The sequence below is a fragment of the Nesoenas mayeri genome (assembly GCF_963082525.1).
Source record: "Nesoenas mayeri genome assembly, chromosome: 1".
NCBI lineage: Eukaryota > Metazoa > Chordata > Aves > Columbiformes > Columbidae > Nesoenas > Nesoenas mayeri.
In genome coordinates, this window is record NC_137541.1 from 96,781,389 (window position 1) to 96,802,194 (window position 20,806).

The 20,806-nt window shown below is 39.9% G+C and overlaps 1 protein-coding gene across 1 annotated transcript in view; it reads left to right on the forward strand.

Moving 5' to 3' along the window:
* Positions 1–20,806, forward strand: part of LOC308048248 (cohesin subunit SA-2-like) — a gene marked incomplete at both ends in the record, with an annotated part of 58,237 nt that overhangs the window by 13,352 nt on the left and 24,079 nt on the right. Inside the window, 6 exons of the mRNA XM_080357257.1 lie at positions 856–1,060; positions 2,119–2,270; positions 3,484–3,557; positions 4,007–4,130; positions 9,712–9,810; positions 11,877–11,956. Of these exons, the coding sequence (XP_080213383.1) occupies positions 856–1,060; positions 2,119–2,270; positions 3,484–3,557; positions 4,007–4,130; positions 9,712–9,810; positions 11,877–11,956 (734 nt within the window). The remainder of the gene's footprint in view (positions 1–855; positions 1,061–2,118; positions 2,271–3,483; positions 3,558–4,006; positions 4,131–9,711; positions 9,811–11,876; positions 11,957–20,806) is intronic.

Sequence of the window (20,806 nt, forward strand, 5' to 3'; positions counted from 1 at the left end):
GAAGTCTTCCTAGTGTGCTCTTCACATGAGGTGCCCCATTTTTTTGTGAGAAGTCATTTGAACCGCCATCTCTCTGCTTTCTTCCTGGCAGTATCAGCTGTGCTATGAACACTCTTATGGCTTTGTTGTAACTTGTTTTTTGCATAATGTCAAAGGTACTGTCTACTTACTGTTTCTGTGGAGGTTTTCAGAGACTTAGGTGCTGGAGGTATAGGTGAGTGACTCTGAATTTGTCATTAATCTGTAGCCTGATGAACTCCTTAAGCTGGAGGCGCTGCTGAGGAAAACAGCCCCATCCTGCCCCACACCACAGTTGTTTATTTTCACCTCCCCAGTGGCAGATCTTTTGTTTAGGACACTTTTATATAATTAAATGCCGAGCCGTCTTGGGGAACTGATGCTACAGAAAAACAATTTGGCAAAGTAACTGTTCTTTTTCAGTCACTTCAGTTTCCTCCTGGATTTTACCATGCACTTGCAGGAACAGGAAGGACAGGGAAGCACTCCTACCTGTGAGGAAGCTGAAGAGTCCAGGAGTGCTTGTGGTTTATACCAGTGGAAGCTATTTAAGGTGCTGTGGCTTCACATGCCCCTTCACAGCTACCTCGCTTACATGGCTTTCAGATGTGACCTGTCATGACAGTGTAGCACTAGTGAGGCCAGTTTGTATCTGTGTCTAGTTGTAACCTAGTTGCATGTCCTTACTTCGGGGTAATAATCATGAACAAAGTTATGGGGAGGCTGAGGTGAAGCTGTCAGCAAAACTCTCCCTGACATTTAGTGGGAGAGATGTGAATGTTGTGCGCAAATAAAATTAATTAATTTATTTTCTCTTGACTCTTCTTTCTTGTGCAGGACAATGAAGACTACCCACTGATCAGAACAGGACCCTATTGGAAGAAGTTCAAGACCAATTTCTGTGAATTTATTGCAGTGCTTGTCCAACAGTGCCAGTGCAGCATCCTGTATGACAGCTATTTGATGGATACTATCATCTCACTGCTTACAGGCTTAGCGGACTCCATGGTCAGAGCATTTAGACACACAAGTACTTTGGCAGGTAAAATAACTCCCAGGGTTGCTGTAGACCGTGAGTTTTGTTGACTTGTGTACATACAAAACTGCTAAAAATTGAAAAGCTCTCTTTACTGGAGCAGTTGTACTCTTGTGCATGGACAGTACCTTCCTCCTCATGTATGATACTGTAAAATAAATGATTTGTTCCCATGTGTATCTGAATGGAATTTGGATGCTTTAGATAGGATAGATCTAGACAATTTTTTTCTTGCTAAAGGAATTTCTTTAATGTCTGACATGACTAACTTTAGAATTGTGCTGTCTTCTGATTATTTTTTTCATTAACTAGTTTTTCACAGTCGGATTTCTGTTTTGTTTTCTTCGCCCCACTAATTGATGTGATGAGGTTGCATTAAATGCTTCACCTATAAAAGCTTCATTTGGAGAACTTCTGTTCTTGTGGTACCTGTGCTAAAAAGAACATTTCTTGTTACACAGTTTCGTTTCATGCAGCGTGATGACACTAAAGCTACTACTTTTTTTTCGTCAAAGCCAGTAAATACTCTCTCTGCCATGCAAAGAACACTTAAAGTATAATTTGTTGTGAAGTGCACTGTTTGCTTTGAAGGCTCAAAAAACTGCACTTGAATCTATGCAAACCGTCTAGTGATCCTAAAAGGAACATGAATTTTTGTCAATTCAAGTAAAATAAGATTTTTCCACCCTTTATGGGCCAGCATCGCTGTTTTTTTTTTTTTTTTTTTCTTTTTATTACTGAAAGTCACCTGTTTGGTAACTCTAGATTCTGTTGCAGAAAAATCAAAATTATGTGAACTAAGATGAGAGTTGTCCAGTAAATTACTGACTATAACTCTGGCCAGAAGTTCTAAATAGTAATATCACGAAATGTTCTGGTTTTGATCATTGTCTGTAAAATAAACACTGTATTTTAAAACAAATAACTATAATCTAGTAGTGTTCATTTTTTTGATAATAAACTGGATTCGGCTAACCATATCCTTTTTGTGGTAAAGCAGTGAATACATTTATGCCATGTGTCTCTGAGCTAAGCTAAATATATTTGTTTTGTTTCCTTTTTAGCAATGAAACTTCTGACAGCAGTTGTAAGCGTACATCTGAACCTTGATGTCAACAAGCACAATGCTCAAAGATTATATGAGGTGGAGAAGAAGAGGATAAGTGGCAAGAGGACCACTTACAGACTTGACCAGCTGGAGAGGAAAAAGAAAGAGGTTAGGCAGGTGTCTTGCATGGGAGATATGTAAAGATGTAGAAAGAGGGCTTGCTGACAGCTTGCTTTTGGGTTACTGCAGTTCTTTGAGGTTTATATTTTTACCTAATGCATGATGCAGAGCAGTTGCGACTGGCTAGATTAAGTGGTAATAACTGCCCTACATGCTGTTAACTTGTGATGTCTGTCGTACTAACTGCCTCTCTAAATTGGTATCATTTGCCCTTGTTCTCTACACAAATATGGATGTAATTGCATTAGTAGCTCTGGTGTTGTGGGAGTGCAGTTTTGCATATGTTTGTACAAATTATAAGCCAAAACGTTAGTTCTTGAACTGAATTTTAATGAATGGAAAAGGACACGGTAGCTGCCATCTCTGTATAAGGTAAAGTGTTCTAAAAATTGTTGTATCTTTAGGTATGATCTGTATGTTTCTTGCTGTTCAGTTTCTGTCATTTTCCCTGCTCAGCCAGACAGCTCCTTATCAACTCCCAGAGACAGGCTTGTAGCTGTAATAAATAATCCTGGCTTGAGGGTGGAGGTGGCTTGATGTGTGAACATCAAGCATAGTTCCTTCTCTCCTGACCTTAGAATCAGTTACCTCTGTTCTGAGCTTAGGGTGCCTATGGATTTCTCTGTTATAGGAACAGAGGGTTTTAGTATCATGGTAAGTCTGATCTGATTGGAAAAACAGAAGAAATGTGTTGGGGGGAAAAGCAAACTTGTTACCCTTCCTGATGCTGTTGCTGGATGTTTTTATTAAATGACATAGGTTTCCAGAAGTTCAAAACTAGATTTTCAAGGCTCGGTTAAGATACATACTCATTGTGGATTAGGTACCTTTTGAAAATCCCCGTGTCTGCCTTTCTTCCATCTCCGCTTAAGTGCATAAAAAGAGTTTGGACCTATATCTGAAGATTGTTCAATAATTGTGATGTATCTTTCTGTATATTGATGGCTCAAGCCTCACTGTATCAAACAGACTGTACCTTGTTATCCAGGCTGGAAGCTGGCACCTGGTCAATCTTTCATCAGGACGTAACTACAGAAAGGCCAGTTGCTGGTGTAGATACAGACCACTCATTTTATGTTAGTACCATGTGTAAATGCTAGTGATTTGCACCAGAGTGGTATTGTAAGTGCACTGATGCACATTTTTCATGTGTAGTGAATTGTGGGATCAATATTAACATTCAGTTCTCTTTCTATTTCAGTATGAGCAGAAGCTTCTAGAGGTACAGAACATGATGAATGCTATTTTCAAAGGGACATTTCTAAACCGGTACCGGTAAGAATCAAAATAAAGCTGCGATATGTATGCAATCCCAAGAAACTCTTGCTCAAATTGTCCAGATACCAGAATCAAGTCGAACATCCTAGAGGCACTGGTGGTGTCAAGGAAATTGTAGAAGTTAATTATTTTAAAGAATTTGGGCTTACAAAAGGACTTCTCTTAGGTGTGATTCTTAAGTTCTTCCTGCTGGCTATAGAGCAGTGCATTTGTGATTGAGAAGATATCCAGAATTAAAAAATAATTATTGTATGAAACATTTGCAACCAGAAGTGGCCTGACTGTTGATTGGAGACTAACTTAGAGCATTAATATGAAGATATTTTTAGGATTTTGAATTGTATATGCTTCTACAGTTCCAGAAAGTAAACATCTTGCAAATAGTATAATTAATAGATATTAGGCATTTAAGTATGTATTAATATTACAATTCTGTAATTTCACAGTGATGTGATCCCTGAGATCCGAGCAACTTGCATTGAAGAAGTTGGCAGCTGGATTAAAACATATCCAGATGTGTTTTTAAATGACAGCTACTTAAAATACATTGGATGGATGCTGTATGATAAGGTAAAGTAAATTTTTCTTTCTGGGACAGTAGATGAGATTTTTATTTTCCTAAAGGATCTTAACATTTAAGTTCTTGAGAGCAGATACTTAAGACTGTGGTGGTACAAAAAGGAATTTACTTTCTTCCCCATTTCAGGTTTTATTTTTAAAGCCATGGTAGCATGAAATAACAGAGAACATTTTTTTTTCCACTTCTGTAGCGGTGTGTGTCCCTGTGTGTGTAGTTATTTTTATATGTTACTGAACTGGGAACTATCACTGAATTGTAAAATGGCTTATATCCTTTCAGCACAGGCAGCATTAAACATTGTCTAGAATTCTGCTTTTAATTTTGCTGTCTACGTTTAGAATTTCATTTTAGTTTTTAAAAAATGAACAACTCTTACCTATAGTAAAATAGTCTTCAATATTGCATTTCTCATTTGGAATTAAATGGATATAGAAAACATTTACAGAGAGTCCAGTCATTTCCTAAAGAGTTTTCTCCTTTTACTTACAGTAAGTTTTTTTTTAATTTTTGAGTAGAGACATATTTTAAAACAAACAAACAAGAAACAAACACAAAAAAGCCAAAATAAAACAACCAAAAGAAAACAGTAACTCAAAAATATGCCTTTTCTCATGCTTCTAAAGTCCATGAGAGATTTTAGGGTGATAGGAATATTTATTGTGAATGGCTAATTACCAAAATTGGCAGGCTGTACTTCTGCAGGCCACCTTTGAAGTGTGTATAGCTTCTGTATAAATTCTGAAACGTGCTTAGTTTTGTGTCAGCTTTAGGTAATATTTTTATGCATAAAATTGTAGTTTACCACAAATCCAGGAGGGGGAGCACCAAGCCTCTTATTTTCCTGCATTCTGCTGTTACTGCAAAGGTAGTATTTAGATTTTTAGAACAACAAATGTTATCAATACCTTCCCTCTTTTCCTGCATAAATTTTATCTGCTCAGAATATCTTTTTGGTATATGTTCAGTTGAGAGAATTCTCAAAAGAAAAAGTAATTTTTGAAGATGATGCATCTTCATTCCCAGTGCTGCACAGCAAAACTTCACAGCTGGTGTCTCTGATTACTGCACATCCGGTGCCGTTAATTTGGAACTGGAAATAGTCGTTTTTCTATGGATTATTATCTGAAAGCAATGCAGACGCAAGTAGAGTGAGGTAAAGTGAGAAGCATTCCACATTTGGCTGAGGCCTGGTACTGTGCCACTGCTGGTCATTGTAGGTCCCGGCTGCACTTTGTGATTTGCAGCCACTGTTAAATTGCCCGATTCCAAAATGAGAGCAGGGCATTTTTGGCAGCAATGGGGGCAGCAGTGCTTTTACATACATCTGAATGTTATTTCCCACTCCTCCTCCTTAATAAGCATTTCCATTCCATCTTGTTGAGGGTGGGCGGCAAGAAGCTGGTATCTCCCAGAGCCAATTTTCTTTTAGAATGTGATTTAGAGATGTTTGCCAAATAATTTAGGCTCCAGAGTGGAGCAGCCATGAAAGTATTCTAACAGTGGGGAAAACCTGGCCAGGATCATCTACAGTGTTGTAAACAGAGAATTAAGTTCAGCCATTTGGGAGGCTTTAAAGCAGAGGAGGAAGTAAGCATAAAATTAACATTTTGTCTCCAAAGTCTTTTATTTGAATATAATAATTTTTCTTCTCTATGAGATACTATTTTGCCATTATACTCTGATATGAAGCATTATGTTTTTTATATGAAAGGTTATTTCCTTGGTGGAAGAAGGTGCTCCAAATTCAGTGGTAATATGCTCCGAATTCTATATGAGGATCTTTCTTTGGCCCAGTAAGAGTTGTGGAACAGTGCTATAGATTTTTGAGTAGGTTATGTTAATCTGCTAGAAATAATTTAACTTTTCATGTTTGCAGACCACGCAGCAGGTGAAACTGAATCTGACAGCTGTGTCCAGTTGAACAATGTTATATAGAAACCCAGTCACCTATCAGCGCTTTTGTGAAACCCAGGCACTAAACTTGTGCTCAAAAGCACTAGTGTTCTTCCAAGGGAATAGGCAGCTACTAAACCAGCATCCAGATCCAACTGAACCAGTGCTTATCTGAGCAGCAGGTGTTGTGTAAGTGCTGTGTAAAACGTTCAGAGTTAAAGACCAGAAAAATCAAGACTATGAAGAATAAGGCTGAGGAAAGTGGAAGTCAGGACCAACAGACTGGAAGGCAAAACTCTGAAAATGTAGATGCACACTTGGCATCTCCCACCATGGTAGACTTGCTTTGTCTGGAACTTCAGGGCAAGTTGTTGAGGTTTTCTCATTAGACTATGAAAACCACCCAAAGAAATCCTGTGGAAACAGGAGCTTGCTGTTGAAATTAACATCTGTGTCCAAACCACGTGACCCACCTGGCAAATTTGGGGAAATTGAAAGGGTTTCTAGCTTGACCTCCCATTCAACATGGCTACAGAAATTGAGGCTGTTGTTATGGCGATTTCTGAAATACTTCTTTCTTCAAATGTTCTTGTTAAAATAGTAGTCCCAAAGGTCATCTCTGTGTTTACGTACTGATGCTTTTTGTGGGGGTGTTTTGGTTTTTTTTTTTTATTATGTTTTATCTCGGTAAGACAGGCAAGCTGGATTGTCTTCACTGTTTAGGAGTAATTCAGAAGTAGACCTGTTTGTTCCAGTTTTCTGTATTTGTAAGGCTTATTTAGTGTCCACATCTCTGTGATAGTGCGGAGGCTGAAATCTTGTAACCGAATGCATCTATACAGTGATGGAGCCCATGCAGAGCTCTTCGGGTCACTAGAGCTGCCCACTGTCTTCCTGATTTTTCTCCCAATCTGCAGCTCAGGGCTGAAATATACTATGATGCAGTTGAGGGACAGTGTTGTGTTCAGAGTATCCTGAAAATGTGCTTATAAATACCTCCCCTTCACTCTGTCACAACTTTGAAAGATCAAACAGGCAGGAATTTTGTCAAGATTAGAATGGTAGTTCTGGTGAAGGGAGTCGATGGCTTGCTTACATTACTGTTGAATGGAGCTAAAGGTAAACAGTGAGATAGTTTTAGAAGTATGTGAAGTAATTTTGAAGGATCAGGAAGCTATGAGGAGTGATGAATTAAGAAAAGGAGAGGTAGCTGAGAAGGAGAAAATGCAGCTGAAAACATAGGAAGACAGCAGAAGTAGACCTAGCAGAAGTAGTTATTTGTTCATAGTTCTCAGAGTTAATTTCCTCAACACTTAAAAGAAACGTATACATATGGGTTTATGACTGAGAGCTTTCAGGTAGGAAGAGAATACCTTAGAAGGCAGGTGGTTTAGTTTAATGTGTTAAACTTTATATCTGCAGACACCTGACTGTCAAATGCAAAGGACGTTACTAGCTATGCACCAAGGTCTACATGACCATCCAACAAACCATCCCAAACATTTTTTACTTTTTTTCCTTTTTTCCTGCAAGCACAAATACAGTCCCTATTCACATGCAAAGCCTCATGATACAATTCTGAGGGCAGCTTGAGGCCAGGATTGCAATACATTGGCTGAGCTGAGTCCATGCCAGTGTGCAGTGATGGGTACCAAGTTGGGACTGTTTTGTGAGTGAGTTCTGTGCTGTGGAACCTTTGTGACTGTAGGAAGCAGCAGATGTGGCCAACAGTCTCTTTCTCAGACAAGACCTCTAATTTTAAAGTACCATATCAAACATGTGCTGCTGTTGTATCACAGGCAGATTAGAAGGCAGTACTCACTGTCACCTGTTGATCTTTAATTTTGTATTTCTAGCAAAAAGCCACCTTATGCAAAACCATTGGTCAAAGCCTGCTACTGAGTATCATCCTTTGCTTTCCATCTAAGCAGGTGAACAGGAACTTGTAGTAATGGATATCCTGTGTGTAGGTGGTCTCCTTTTTTGGGTTTCCTTGATTATTCTTACGGCTATTGTTAGCAAGAGGAATTAAGGAAGAAATATGAAGAGACTGATTCACAGCCAACAGTTCATTGAAGTGTCTCAACTGATATTCTTAGCATTATAAGTTTGCAGAACAGGGTGATTTTTCTATGCTAGATCCTCAAAATGACTTTCTTAATGACATCTAAAGCTTTGTCATTTGAAAGGTTTAGTAGATAATTTAAAGGCTGGATAAGAAGTCCTCTTTTTGAGGCATCTGTGAAGCAGCAGTACTAATAGTATGAAAGAACACCTTGCAGGGATAAATATATTTTGCCTCAGTTAATTAATTAGGCTAAATTCAAAACAACACTTCTTAGAATGCTTTAAATATAGTGTTCTAGCATAAACCAGGAATCAGTAGAAGGAGTAACATTTGACTGTCTGTGAGAACTCATGATGATAAGCTAGTGCATTTCTGAGGTGTACCACTTCCTCTGGGAACTTTTGCTGGACCAGAATTTCTTGGAGTCCTTGTCAGTGTTTAATGATTGTCTGAGTCAGATGTTGAAAGGAAGCAAACAGTCTGATGTATGGAAGAGTACAGGCTGGGCGCAGAGTGGCTGGAGAGCAGTCAGACCGAAAGGGACCTGGGGGTACTAATTGACAGGAAGCTCAACATGAGCCATCAGTGTGCCCAGGTGGCCAAGAAGGCCAATGGTATCCTGTCCTGTATCAAAAACAGCGTGGTCAGCAGGACAAGGGCAGTGATCCTTCCCCTGTACTCTGCATTGGTGAGGCCACATCTGGAGTATTGTGTTCAGTTCTGGGCCCCTCAGTTCAGGAAAGACATTGAAGTGCTGGAGCGGGTCCAGAGAAGAGCAACACGACTGGTGAAGGGACTTGAACATAAGTCCTATGGGGAGAGGCTGAGGGAGCTGGGGTTGTTTAGTCTGGAGAAGAGGAGGCTTAGAGGTGACCTCATCACTCTCTATAACTACCTGAAGGGAAGTTATAGCCAGGTGGGGATTGGTCTCTTCTCCCAGGCAGTCAGCAATAGGACAAGGGGGCATGGGCTTAAACTCTGCCAGTGGAAATTTAGGCTGGATATTAGAAAGAAATTTTTTCCAGAGAGAGTGGTCAGGCATTGGAACGGCCTGCCCAGGGAGGTGGTAGAGTCGCCGTCCCTGGAGGTTTTTAAACTCAGACTGGACATGGCACTTAGTGCCATGATCTAGTAAACAGACTAGAGTTGGACCAAGGGTTGGACTCGATGATCTCTGAGGTCTTTTCCAACCCAGTCGATTCTGTGTGATTCTGTGATTGTATTAAGTAGGTCATACATACTCTTGTCTTTGTATATCTTTAACAGATGAACAGAACAATTACTGCATCTTTTGCGTTCTGTTGCTTTTATTAACTGTAGGGAACGGAAGCGTTTCTTTGTCTCTTAAGGAGCTTAACACAAACTTTTATGTTACCTTTAAGTTCGACTCACTGCAAGCCTCCTCTGTGTGTGTGAGAGGGAGACGTGTGCGTGTGTGCACACAAACAAAATGGTACTGATAGCATTCATAAAGAAAATGAGTCAGTATTTGGGTAGTCTGCTGTAGGCATCCACAGAGAACTCTTATTTACATAATATAAATGCCAACAGTGAATAACATCAAAGATACATGTTTTTTAACTGTTGGCCAATTTCTCTTTGCATTGTAGCAAGCTGAAGTGCGGTTGAAGTGTCTTCTGGGACTGCAAGGAATTTATAGCAGAAAAGAACTTGTTTCCAGGATGGATCTCTTTACTAGCAGATTCAAGGTAAATATTATAGATTACTGTTTGCTGTTTTTCAGTTCTGGGTTAGGTATACACACAGGGTCTGATGTTTTGATCAGAGCTGATCTCTCCACTCTTGACTGACCCAAGCTTAGAGTACTTGAAGAAACAACCTGCTTGACTGGGTGGATGAAGGAGTTTTGCAGAGATTTTTCCTTCTGTTTCTGGGGAATTTTTTGTTTCACTTTAGTTCATACATGAAATGGTGTTAGCATTGCACTGTGGTCAGTTATCTCCGTTGTTCATCCAGAATGGTCCACGTTTTTTTACAGGATCTTTGGCACATGACAAAGAATTTTGTACTCCAAAGGTCCCTTTTTTGCTGCTCCTGATCATGGGTTAACCTTGTAGATACTGGATTGGTTGTCCTTGTATCACACTCATGTGGGAATGGCTCTCTGTTGATCCACCATGTCAGTATGAATCTTGAAGAAGGATCCTTTATCTCCTTTCTGAACAAGACAGATGATAACACCGTAATTTTGAGAGCTTATTCTGTGACTGCACTGACCCTGTACACTGCCTTTATCATATTCCATCTTCCTGACTCATTTAAGAAGTAAGCCCTTCACTTTTTGATCCTGCCCTTGGTAATGATTTCATCAGTTACTTTTGCCCCAATGAGGCTGGGCCTTTCCAGTATTTTAATAAGAAAACTCAAGGTGCTGTGATTGATATCTCAGTCCCTCCAAATCAGTACATCATCAATGCCTGCATGTGGTGGTAATTCATGTTCTTTTTGCGACAGGTGCAGGGCTTACCTGTATGTCAAAGCAGTTGCTAATAGTAGAAAAATACCTACAGCGCATCCTCAAAGAACAAGAAATAGATTAATATTGATATCTTAAGAATAAATTATTGAGATTGAAACTTGGCTATCTAAGATTAAACCGTTTTAAACAGTTTTGTGATAGTCCTTTATCTTTCTAGTTAAAGGAAGGTTTTTGTAAGCTGCATAAGCAACTGCAGGATTGGTATTCACAGACTGATGAAATAGCTCTCATCTGCCTTGTACTGCAATCTCCCTCTGTGTGTAGGTTGCTATATAAATGGGTTATTGCAAACTCTATACCACCAATCAAAAAACCCAACCCAAACACACCACCTCCTTCCCCTCTAAACAAAAGAAACACAAACAGCTTCACACGAAATAGAGACTGATATGGAAGCTTCCAAAATCTAAGTCATGGTTTCTCAGTGATGGAAAATGTAATCATATAACCATCAATCCATATCCCACAAGCGAGAGTTTCACATGTTCCCTCTTTTACCCTTCCTTGAGTGTTCAAACTCAGGATTCATGGACTTCCACACCTTGCAGCTGCATTGTGAGAAGAAGGAAGGTGTGAAGTAAAAGGCATCTAGAGCTTTAGAAATTCTGTGTTAAGTGGGAAAGCTGTTAGTCCCAAAACAAGCAAGGCCAAAGGTTTAATATATACCTTAAAGATGCAGACCACACTGAGGAGTGCAAGTTCTTGAGTACATGGGACAGGAAAACTTCCACTGTTTTCTGAGGTTTTTGCACGTGTACCAAATTACAATGGTGTGAATTCTGGAATATTGCTGCTATTCCATGAAGTACCTTTATGACTCAAGTCTTAATTGTCTTTCCAGCAAGGCACTGGATTCTGTACCCTGTAGGTACATGCACTTTATTGTTGATAGGAGGAACTGGTTATCTAATGCTTGTAATTTGAGGCTTATCTTCATCTAACATACTGAAGTGCCAGTAATAACATCTTAGAAACAAGTTGTCCGTCACTTTTAATTTGTAGACAGTAGTTGATTTCTTGTGAACGCATACATTACATCTATAAAAAATATCATATTACTGCATGATTAATTCAGTTAAAAAATTAACATGCTATTAATTTTCAGGGGCTGGGAAACTACATGGTAGTAATCAAGTTGTCTTATATCTCTTAGGAAATAGCTGCTGAAACAAAAATAAACCTCTACTAGTGTAGATGATCTAGCTGTAGCAAAAATACATGTTTATTGAGAACAAACCGTGTTACATCTTTTTATTGTCATTTTACATCCATTAGGATCGAATTGTGTCCATGCCTCTGGACAAGGACCATGAAGTAGCAGTTCAAGCCATGAAACTCTTGATGCTTATGTCACAGTAAATAATTTCTTTTTTAATTTACTGTATTGTTTTAATGGCAACAAGATCAGATACAATCCTGATGAATCTTCCTGTAATCAGTTACTTGCTGGGAAACAGTTGCTTCTGGCAGGATACGAGTTACAGTTAAAGCTGCTCAACACATGGCATTTTCTTTCTGTGGGAAATACCAATTTTAGGAAAATCCTTGTGCTGAGATTCAGTATGAAAACTATATTTTTATATCTTTATACTTCCCTTGGAAAGGAAATTCCACGCTTTCATTTTTGCTTTTCTCAGAGCATCTGCCTGTCTTGGGGCAAGTACCCACCAAAGATGGGGACCCCACCCCATCTTCTGTCTCAAGGCTTCCAGGCCTTGACCAGGAGGTCAGGGAGCTCTGCTACCTTCCCTGTCTCCTCACCTGATGCAGGAAGCCTTGAGCTTTGAGGCTGTTGCTGAAATTTGGACTTTCAGATCCTTGGCTCCATGGCAGAGACCCTGGGAGCTATTGAGCCCACAGCAGACTGACGGACAGGCAGTGAGCCAGTGTATGATACCTTGTTTTTGCTGAAGTACAAAAATAACAGAAGAGTTGTTTTCTTGGGAAATTACCTGCCAGCCGTAGCTTTGGTAGGATAATGGCAAGTTGGAAGTGTGGGGAAAAACTAAGCTAATGTTACAGAAGTATATGAATCCTATTCTGACACATCCTTGAGCAGCATGTTTACTTTAAAAATGGCTTTATTTGCAAAATACATGAAGAATAAATTATCCATCCCTCTTTTTCAATGCAAATTGAGATTAAAGAACCCACTGCATTTCATTGTTAATATGGTTGACATGTTAGCGCTCAATAAGTCTCTCTTCCATCTCAGAGTGTAAGTTGAATTCTGCCAGTGCAGGTGGTTGCTTCCACATACAGCATGGTGCATTGTCCAGTAGCCTCGTGGGATTTGCTTTTCTGTTTAAGCCAGAAGTATTGGTCATTGCTAGATGAGGATAAACCTTAATGGACCAAATAATATGGTGGTGTAGGTATTTACATTAAATTTCAAGTACATTTGTATATTGAAGTGCTGCTTTATACTCTGGTCTCCTATCTCACTTCACACTCCATTGATTTGAGTGGCATTTCTCTAGGCCTACTTCAACCTACACATCAGAACAGCATATGATGCTGTGAACATAGTATGCTTTTCTGAAGGGACTTAACCATTGTTTCGGCCTCCCTAGTAGTAGCAAGGGTTATATTGTTTCTGTGTTCACAATGTCCCATTTCTGCATCCCTTGGTTCTCCATGGTGTGTAGCTGTTGGAACAAAGCACAACGCTCTGTCTGTGTGTGTAACGTGTCCCTGTGCTAGGAGGAGCAGCACACCATTGTTGAAGGACAAAGATCCTGCACACCACTCATGGTTGCCCTTGTTCTCTATCTGAACTAACAAGTGCTGTATTGGCACTGCAGCTGTTTGTCACCTCTGACTTTATTATAAGGGATCAAGTTCTCATTAATGCAAGCTGCAGCTATAAAAGTTTGATCAATGTTTCTTTTTTCCCTGAAGCAATTTTTTCCTATTTTTTTTTTTTTTAAATATAATTTCCAATGCGAACAAATGCCTTCTAAAGTTTTCTGAATGACAGTTTTCCATCATAAAATGTAGTTTTCATAAGTAAAGTGAATAAATTTTGAAGTTGTTTTCAATTGGGCTGTGTGGAGGCCTAGAAAAACATGCTGCTTTTTCTTTTTGCTCATCTGTTGTGAAGCCATTCTCCTCTCTGCCCCTCTACCCCCAACCCCTCCACAGTTGCTCTGAGCCCTGCTGATTTGGCTTAATTATTGGAGTGATGGAAGTGGGAACTGGGGACTCGGTAAGCGAAGTCAATGACAGCTCTTCTCTTTGATAAGACTAGTACTGACCCATCTATAAAACCTGTGTGAAGAGAATGCAGACAGCGTAGACAGTCGCATGTACAGACTTCTTAATAAAAAGCTGCGTCAAGATGCTTTTCTAGCAGGGGAAAAGCTTCTGCCTCAGTACCTACACTAGAGTCAGACAGGACTCGCTGTTGGCATTGCAGAAGCAAAGAAATTTCAGGGCTATTCTATCTCAAATAGGTGCATTTCATAGCTCAAACCCAGCATCTGGATATTGAGCAGTAATGCTGCTCGATACATGCAGTAAAACATGAAATGGGTTTGTGGACAGCAACTCCCCTGCCTTTAAAGAAAAGTAAATGACAGCTTGTATAAATGGCACTTCTACTTGTATGCACTGATGTCATAAAATTTTTTGCTGCTTTTGGCATGCTGCATTGGCCGCTCTGTGGATGGCTCATTTTTGTCACTTGCAAATTTGGCACCTGAATTCTAGTTGCCCAACTTGCATTTCTACTGAGACGTGAAAGACCTTTCAGATCAAGTTTCTAGTTTTAAAGATAGTGGCAAGAATCTCTGTTTCATGAGCTCCCTATATTTGATTTGGAATCATGGATTATTTTCAACAAATAATAGAATCGTAACTGGTCAGGTACTGACATTGAGAACATCTATCTAATCTTGGAATAAATCTTTTGTTGTTTCATGATGTGTTGGCAAGAAGCAAGGCCAGGAGTAATTTTTTTCCTCCAGGTAGTCTGTTGGATGCTCTGTGACTTTCTTGGGGAAAATTTGCAATATCAGTAACTTTCTTTTACTGGCCTCCATAATTGTCCTTTGGGTGAGTATAGTAGCAAGACTTTGCCAATTAATTATTTTTGTGATGTGCTGTGCTCCATGTACTTTAGTAACAGCTTTGACCATCTCTCAACCATCACTGCATTATAGTCCTGTAGAATATGCTTGACTACTCTGTGTACTACTGGCCCATAAAACTGCTATGCTGGCCTTTACATTCTTTCTCTTGCTAGCTAGAGAGGCAGTGAAAACACTGATCTTTTCAATTCACTTAAATATGTTGCATTATTAAAACAACCCAATCCAGTGCTGATTCAAAAACTTCTTGCTATGCATATACCTGTATTTATATTTTTATTTTTATCTTGTCTATCTCTGTAAGCTGAGATTTTTTTTCCTTCATGTTTGTTGCATGTTGTCTCAATTGAATGCCAAGGTCTTTGGGCAAGCAGCTTTCTATTTTTACACAGCATGATGTGATCCTGAAACTGAAATGAGCCTATGAGGTTTAGCATAATAGAAATTATTAATGCTGCTGAATTATGCATAATTGTTAGCATTAATGTTGCAAAGGGTCTGAGAGGGAATAGAACCAGGAAGGAAATAAAGAGGGAGAAAACTTGAGTGACACTGAGAGACCAAGGAATCTTACTGAAGACATTGCCCTTTAGGAGGCAAATTAGTTTAGTGTGCCTACTGACAGACAATTCTCTTCATTTTTTTGTGCTTAACTGCACTGTAGAGGGATTTTGGAAAAGAACAGCAAAAGTGATTAGGTAACTATAGTAGATGAATGAGGAAAGGTTACAAGTGGTGCAGGTAGGGGCACAAATCTACAAATAGCTTGAGTATGTAAATAGCAAAGGGGAAAATTACTTTGTATTACATTACTGAAATGTAACTAGACATTAAACTGAGTTTTTAACACATAGCTTTCAAGTTTCAAATGTGGAAGAGCTGCTTTAGTGAGAACTGTGAATATATTGCACTCATTAAGAACTTCACATAAATAGTTAAAAACCTGTTTAATGGAGCTGATAAATACATTAATTCTCAACACAGTGCTTTGACAGTGGTCAGTAGAGTTAATCCAACCTAAAAGTCAAGAAACTGGGGCTTGTAATTTCCCAGTGTCCTGCCAAGCACAGGAGGCCCAAGTCAAGTAGGGCTACATCACGCTTGTGCTTAAAAATCTTAGTCTCCCTTCTGATTGTTAATTAGACCGGAAAGGGTGTTTTAGTTTGGAGAGGGAGGGGCTATACTGTAGGAGAAACTTGAAAACTGGATGTGGCAAAGGATGCCATGGCAAATAATATGTTACTGCTTCCAGGGGTAGATGTCGATGTCTCATGGCAAGTAATTCAGTGTCAGCAAGGAGCTGAACTCTGATTCTGTAGTGTTATTTCATAGCTAAGCCATGCACAGTATCTAGCAAGGTTATTCAGAAAAACATCGTGCAGAAAACCAGGTTTATTGAAGGCTTAAATCCTATTATTATAAGTGTTTTCATGTGATTGTAAAAAAGAAGCTGAAGAGAGTGATATGCTTTGCATACATATAAGGAAATAATCCACCTTTGTCTTGTTTAGTGGCTTTTAGGAAAAATAAATGTTACCTTCAAGTTGATAGGAGTAGCACGTGAAGCAAATTATACGGCACAGTTCTGATTCCTTGCATTGGTAACTTGCTTGTAGTGGATGAGGTCCTATCAGAAGGGAATGGCATGGAGCTCTTCACAGCTCCTCTGTGATTGCTTCAGGTCTATCGCACCCCTATTTAGGTGGAGCTATGGTATTGCTTTGTCAAGCCTTATTACAAACAAAAGAAAAGTGAAAGACCAAAATGGAACAAAGGCATGTGCTTTCTCCCCTGTCTTCTCCTGTTTTCCATCCTCTCAGGTTTGTGCTTTCATGGAGTTACCTTCAGGAATTTTCTGCCATCATGTACCTCTGCTCAAGAATCTTGAGATCTATTCTGAAATCTCCTCTTTCCTGTCTGAAGAGTTAACAAGAAAAAATAAGAACCGCATGTCTCCTAGGGTTATGTTTCTTAACCAAAACAGAATGCCATGCAGCATCTGTCAGATGTGCATCTGCCTGCATTCTGTCACAGCATAATCATAGAATTGCGGTGTATTGCAAGGTGCTAGTCATATTTTAAAGTGGTGGGAAAGGATTCTTGTTATATTGTAGTGGCAACCATATTGTCATCTCCCTGATCGCCAAAGTGTCATCTTGAAATACTTGCAATGACAGCAAAGTAGAAAGAGGGAAATAAAAGAACAGAATAGCTGATTTTTCTGCCTAGAAGTTTTATCTTGGAGATTAGAATACTTTCAACGTTTATTTTTTGGTTGATAGTGCTCAGTGCATAAATGTTTTATAATGTATTTGCAGATTTGGATGCTTAACTTGAATTAATTCTAAATGCAAAATTAACAGATTATTTTTATTGAGATGCTACAGCTTGGATTACCAATGTCTCAATAATATGTGCCAAATCTTTCCCTGCACAGCCGTTAAAAACAAAAAAAATAAGGTTGCAAAATTTTGAAAAGTGCATCGGGTACATCTTTATTTTACTGTTGTGACTTTGTTGGTTATCCTTGGCACAAGCAATAGCGCAGACAGAGATGACTCCAGTGGTCATGTCTCTTGCATACAATAGAATTGAACAAAAAGCAAGATACAAAATCTTTCAACTGGTACCATATGCAGAACAAAATGGGTCTGTGATCTTTCCCTAGAATATCCCAACTTCTTCTTCATGACATTTTCACACTGAAGTGCAGAGAAAATGGTATGTCATTGCATTGGTATGTGGAAGGCTATGCCTGTTTATTTTTAGGCACCTAAACACTGGCAGGCACTTCTGGCTTAAGCTCTATCTGTTGCTTGGCATTCTGAGGGCTGCAGATTTGCAGCAGTATTATTGCTGTATTTGAAGTATTTGAATGTTGGATGATTGGCTTACATATGTAAAAAAGAAAGGCACCATTTACTGTGGTAGTATTAGTGCTGCTACTTCCAGAGGCAAGTAAAACCTCTAAGCACTCAATTGAGTGGGAATTATGAGCATAAACCTCATTGTATCACAGAGAGTAAGTGGTTGAGCAGTATGTGAAAAGTGGTAGTAGTACATACAGGTATTCCCTCCCATTCAAGAAAGTAAAACAAAAACCAAACTGGTGCTCAAGTGGTGTAATGAGTGTCTGTCAGCCTGTGCTGCAAAGAAAATGAGTTGTTTTCCTCTCCTTGGCTTCTGTGCTATTAGGGTGTGTTTCATACATGGCAAGAGCTATTGCAGCTGGCCTCCTTATCTTCAGGAGGGAGAAAATAACTCTGCTGTAATTAGTGTAACTGGGGAAAATTACTGGCCTCTTTGAAAACAAAGTTAAAGGGGTTGGGATTTCAGAGTCACAGAATGGCTGAAGTCAGAAGGGACCTCTGGAGGTCATCTGGTCCAAGCCCCTTCTCAAGCAGGGCCACCTAGAGCCAGTTGCCCAGGACTACATCCAGATGGCTTTTGAATATCTCTTGCAATGGAAACTCCACAATCTCTTTGGGCAGCCTGTGCCAGTGCTTTGTCACTGTCACAGTAAAAATGTGTTTTCTGGTGTTCAGAGGGAAGCTCTTGTGTTTCCATTTGTGTCCATTGCCTCTGGTCCTGTCACTGCACAGAGCCTGGCTCCATCTTTGCACCTTCCCTGCAGGTACTTACACACATTGATAAGTTCCCTCTTGAGCCTTCTCTTCTCCAGACTGAACAATCCCAGCTCTCTCAGCCTTCCCTCCCAGGAGAGATGCTCCAGTCCCTTAATCATCTTTGTGTCACTTCCTTGGACTCTCCTCAGTATGTCTATGTATCTTGTGCTTGGGAGCCCAGTACTGGACGCAGCACTCCAGATATGGCCTCACCAGTGCTGAGTAGAGGGGAAAAGTCACCTTTCTCGACCTGCTGGCCACACACCTCTGAATGCAGCTCAGGGTACCGTGTGCCTTCCTTGTGGCAATGGCACATTCATACAATCAGAATGGTTTGGGTTGGAAGGGACCTTAATGACGATCCAGTTCCAATCCCACCCTGCTCTAGGCAGGGTTACCTTCCACTAGACCAGGTTGCTCAGAGCCCCACCCAGCCTGGCCTTGAACACTTCCAGGGATGGGGCATCCACAGCTTCTCTGGGCAGCCTGTTCCAGTGCCTCACCGCCCTCATAGTGAAGAATTTCTTCCTTGTATCTGATCTAAATCTACTCTCAGTTTAAAGCCATTACCCCTTGTGCTATCACTATGTGCTCTTGTAAAAAGGCCCTCTCTGGCTTTCTTATAGGTCCCCTTTAGGTACTGGAAGGCTGCTGTAAGCTGTCCCTGGAGCCTTCTCTTCTCCAGGCTGAACAACCACAACTCTCTCAGCCTGTCTTCACTGGAGAGGTGTTCCAGCCCTCTGATCATGTTTGTGGCCCTCCTCTGAACTTGGTCCAACAGGTTCATGTTCCTCTTATGTTGGAGGCCCCAGAGCTGGACACAGCACTCCAGGGAGTCTCAAGAGAGTGGAGTAGAGGGGCAGAATCATCTCCCTTGGCCTGCTGACCATGCTCATTTTGATGCAGCCTGGGATACAGTTGGCTTTGTGGCTGCACACGCACATTGATGGCTCATGTTGAGCTTCTCATCAACCAACACCCAAGTCCTTCTCCTCAGGGCTGCTCTCAGTCTGTCCAATTTAGAGACAAGGATGTCATGCTTTGACAATGTTAAATGCTTTGCAGAAGTCCAGGTAGATGACCTCAGTCGCTCTTCCCTTATCCAACAATGCTGGCTCATGTTCAAGTTGTTGTCCACCAGGATCACTTCCTAAGGAAAGGAAATGTCTAAGGAAAGACAGTTTCATTTGTACTGGAAAGGCAGAGTCCTAATTTCTACCCAAAGAAAGGGCAGGCATGTTGCTGAGCTCTTCGAGCTATCTGAACAATTGAGGCAAGGATTTTTTTTTTTAAATAGAGACACACAGGTGTTGCATTCACTATTTCTATGAATGTGCCAAGAAGAGAAAACCTGAAATAGAAAGAATAAAAATTTCAAACATATAAAAAAAAAAAGTGTATATTTGACTGGCACATTCATACAGGAAATTCCATTTACTTTGGGGGTGGTCCAACACTGGAACAGGTTGCCAGAGAAGTTGTGGAGTTTCTGACTTTGTAGGTATTCAAAACCTGGTTTGATGCAACCCTCAGCAACCTGCTGTAGCTGATGCTCCTCTGAGCAGGGGCTTGGAGTTGGGCATCTCCAGAGCTGCTGTCTGACCTCAGCTGTGTTGAGTCTTTGTTTGTCCACTGTAGGTCACAGTATTTTTGTACAGAAATTTCTTTTCCAAGCTGTCCACAGTTTTAAAAAAAAATATGTAGAGAGAAAGTGGCAAGAACAGCTTCATAGAAATTGTTGCTTTAAAAGAACAAAATAATTGGTGCTGAAAAGAATGAAAGAAACCTGTCAGACTGCTAGTTTATTTCAGTAAATTCCCCATAGCCTTTTAATATAAGGACTTACTCTCTTATGTATTTTTACTCCTGTAAGTGTAATTTGTTCTCGGTCTTTTACTCTCACTTGTTAAACTTGTAGAAGTTTAATAAATTTGATACGTCATTCATGGCTTCACAGGACACACTAATGCTTATTCATATACTCCAATGCACCGTGTTACCTCTTTCAGTTTCTTACTGTTTAACCTCAATAAACACATTTTTAGTCTATTTTCCAAATTTTGTAGGTGGTTGAATAAGAGTGGCATAAATGTTTTCCTTTATGCTGATTTCACGATATATATAAACTCAGAGCACTTTCTGTACACCCTATTACTGCATATATGTACTTAAAGGAGTTGCATGTTAAAAGAGGCCACTAAAACCTGCCTTTCAGGCAACTTTACTTTTTGGTTGAGGGCAAGCATTATCTTACGAGATTGACCCATTGCTTTTGGAGATGTACCATCAGCACTTACATTTAGAGACCTTTTTACTGTTCCAGTGACCATTGTAAATAACCATAGAAAAATGTGGAAAATTCAAGTGATACACGACTAAATACCTTGTAAAGCTAAAGTTCATGGGGTATCAGCTTCTATAAATGAGAGGCTACTGGTTTTGAGAAATGGGTGCTGTCTTCTTCTCAGCCTCCTCACCCCTGATTTAA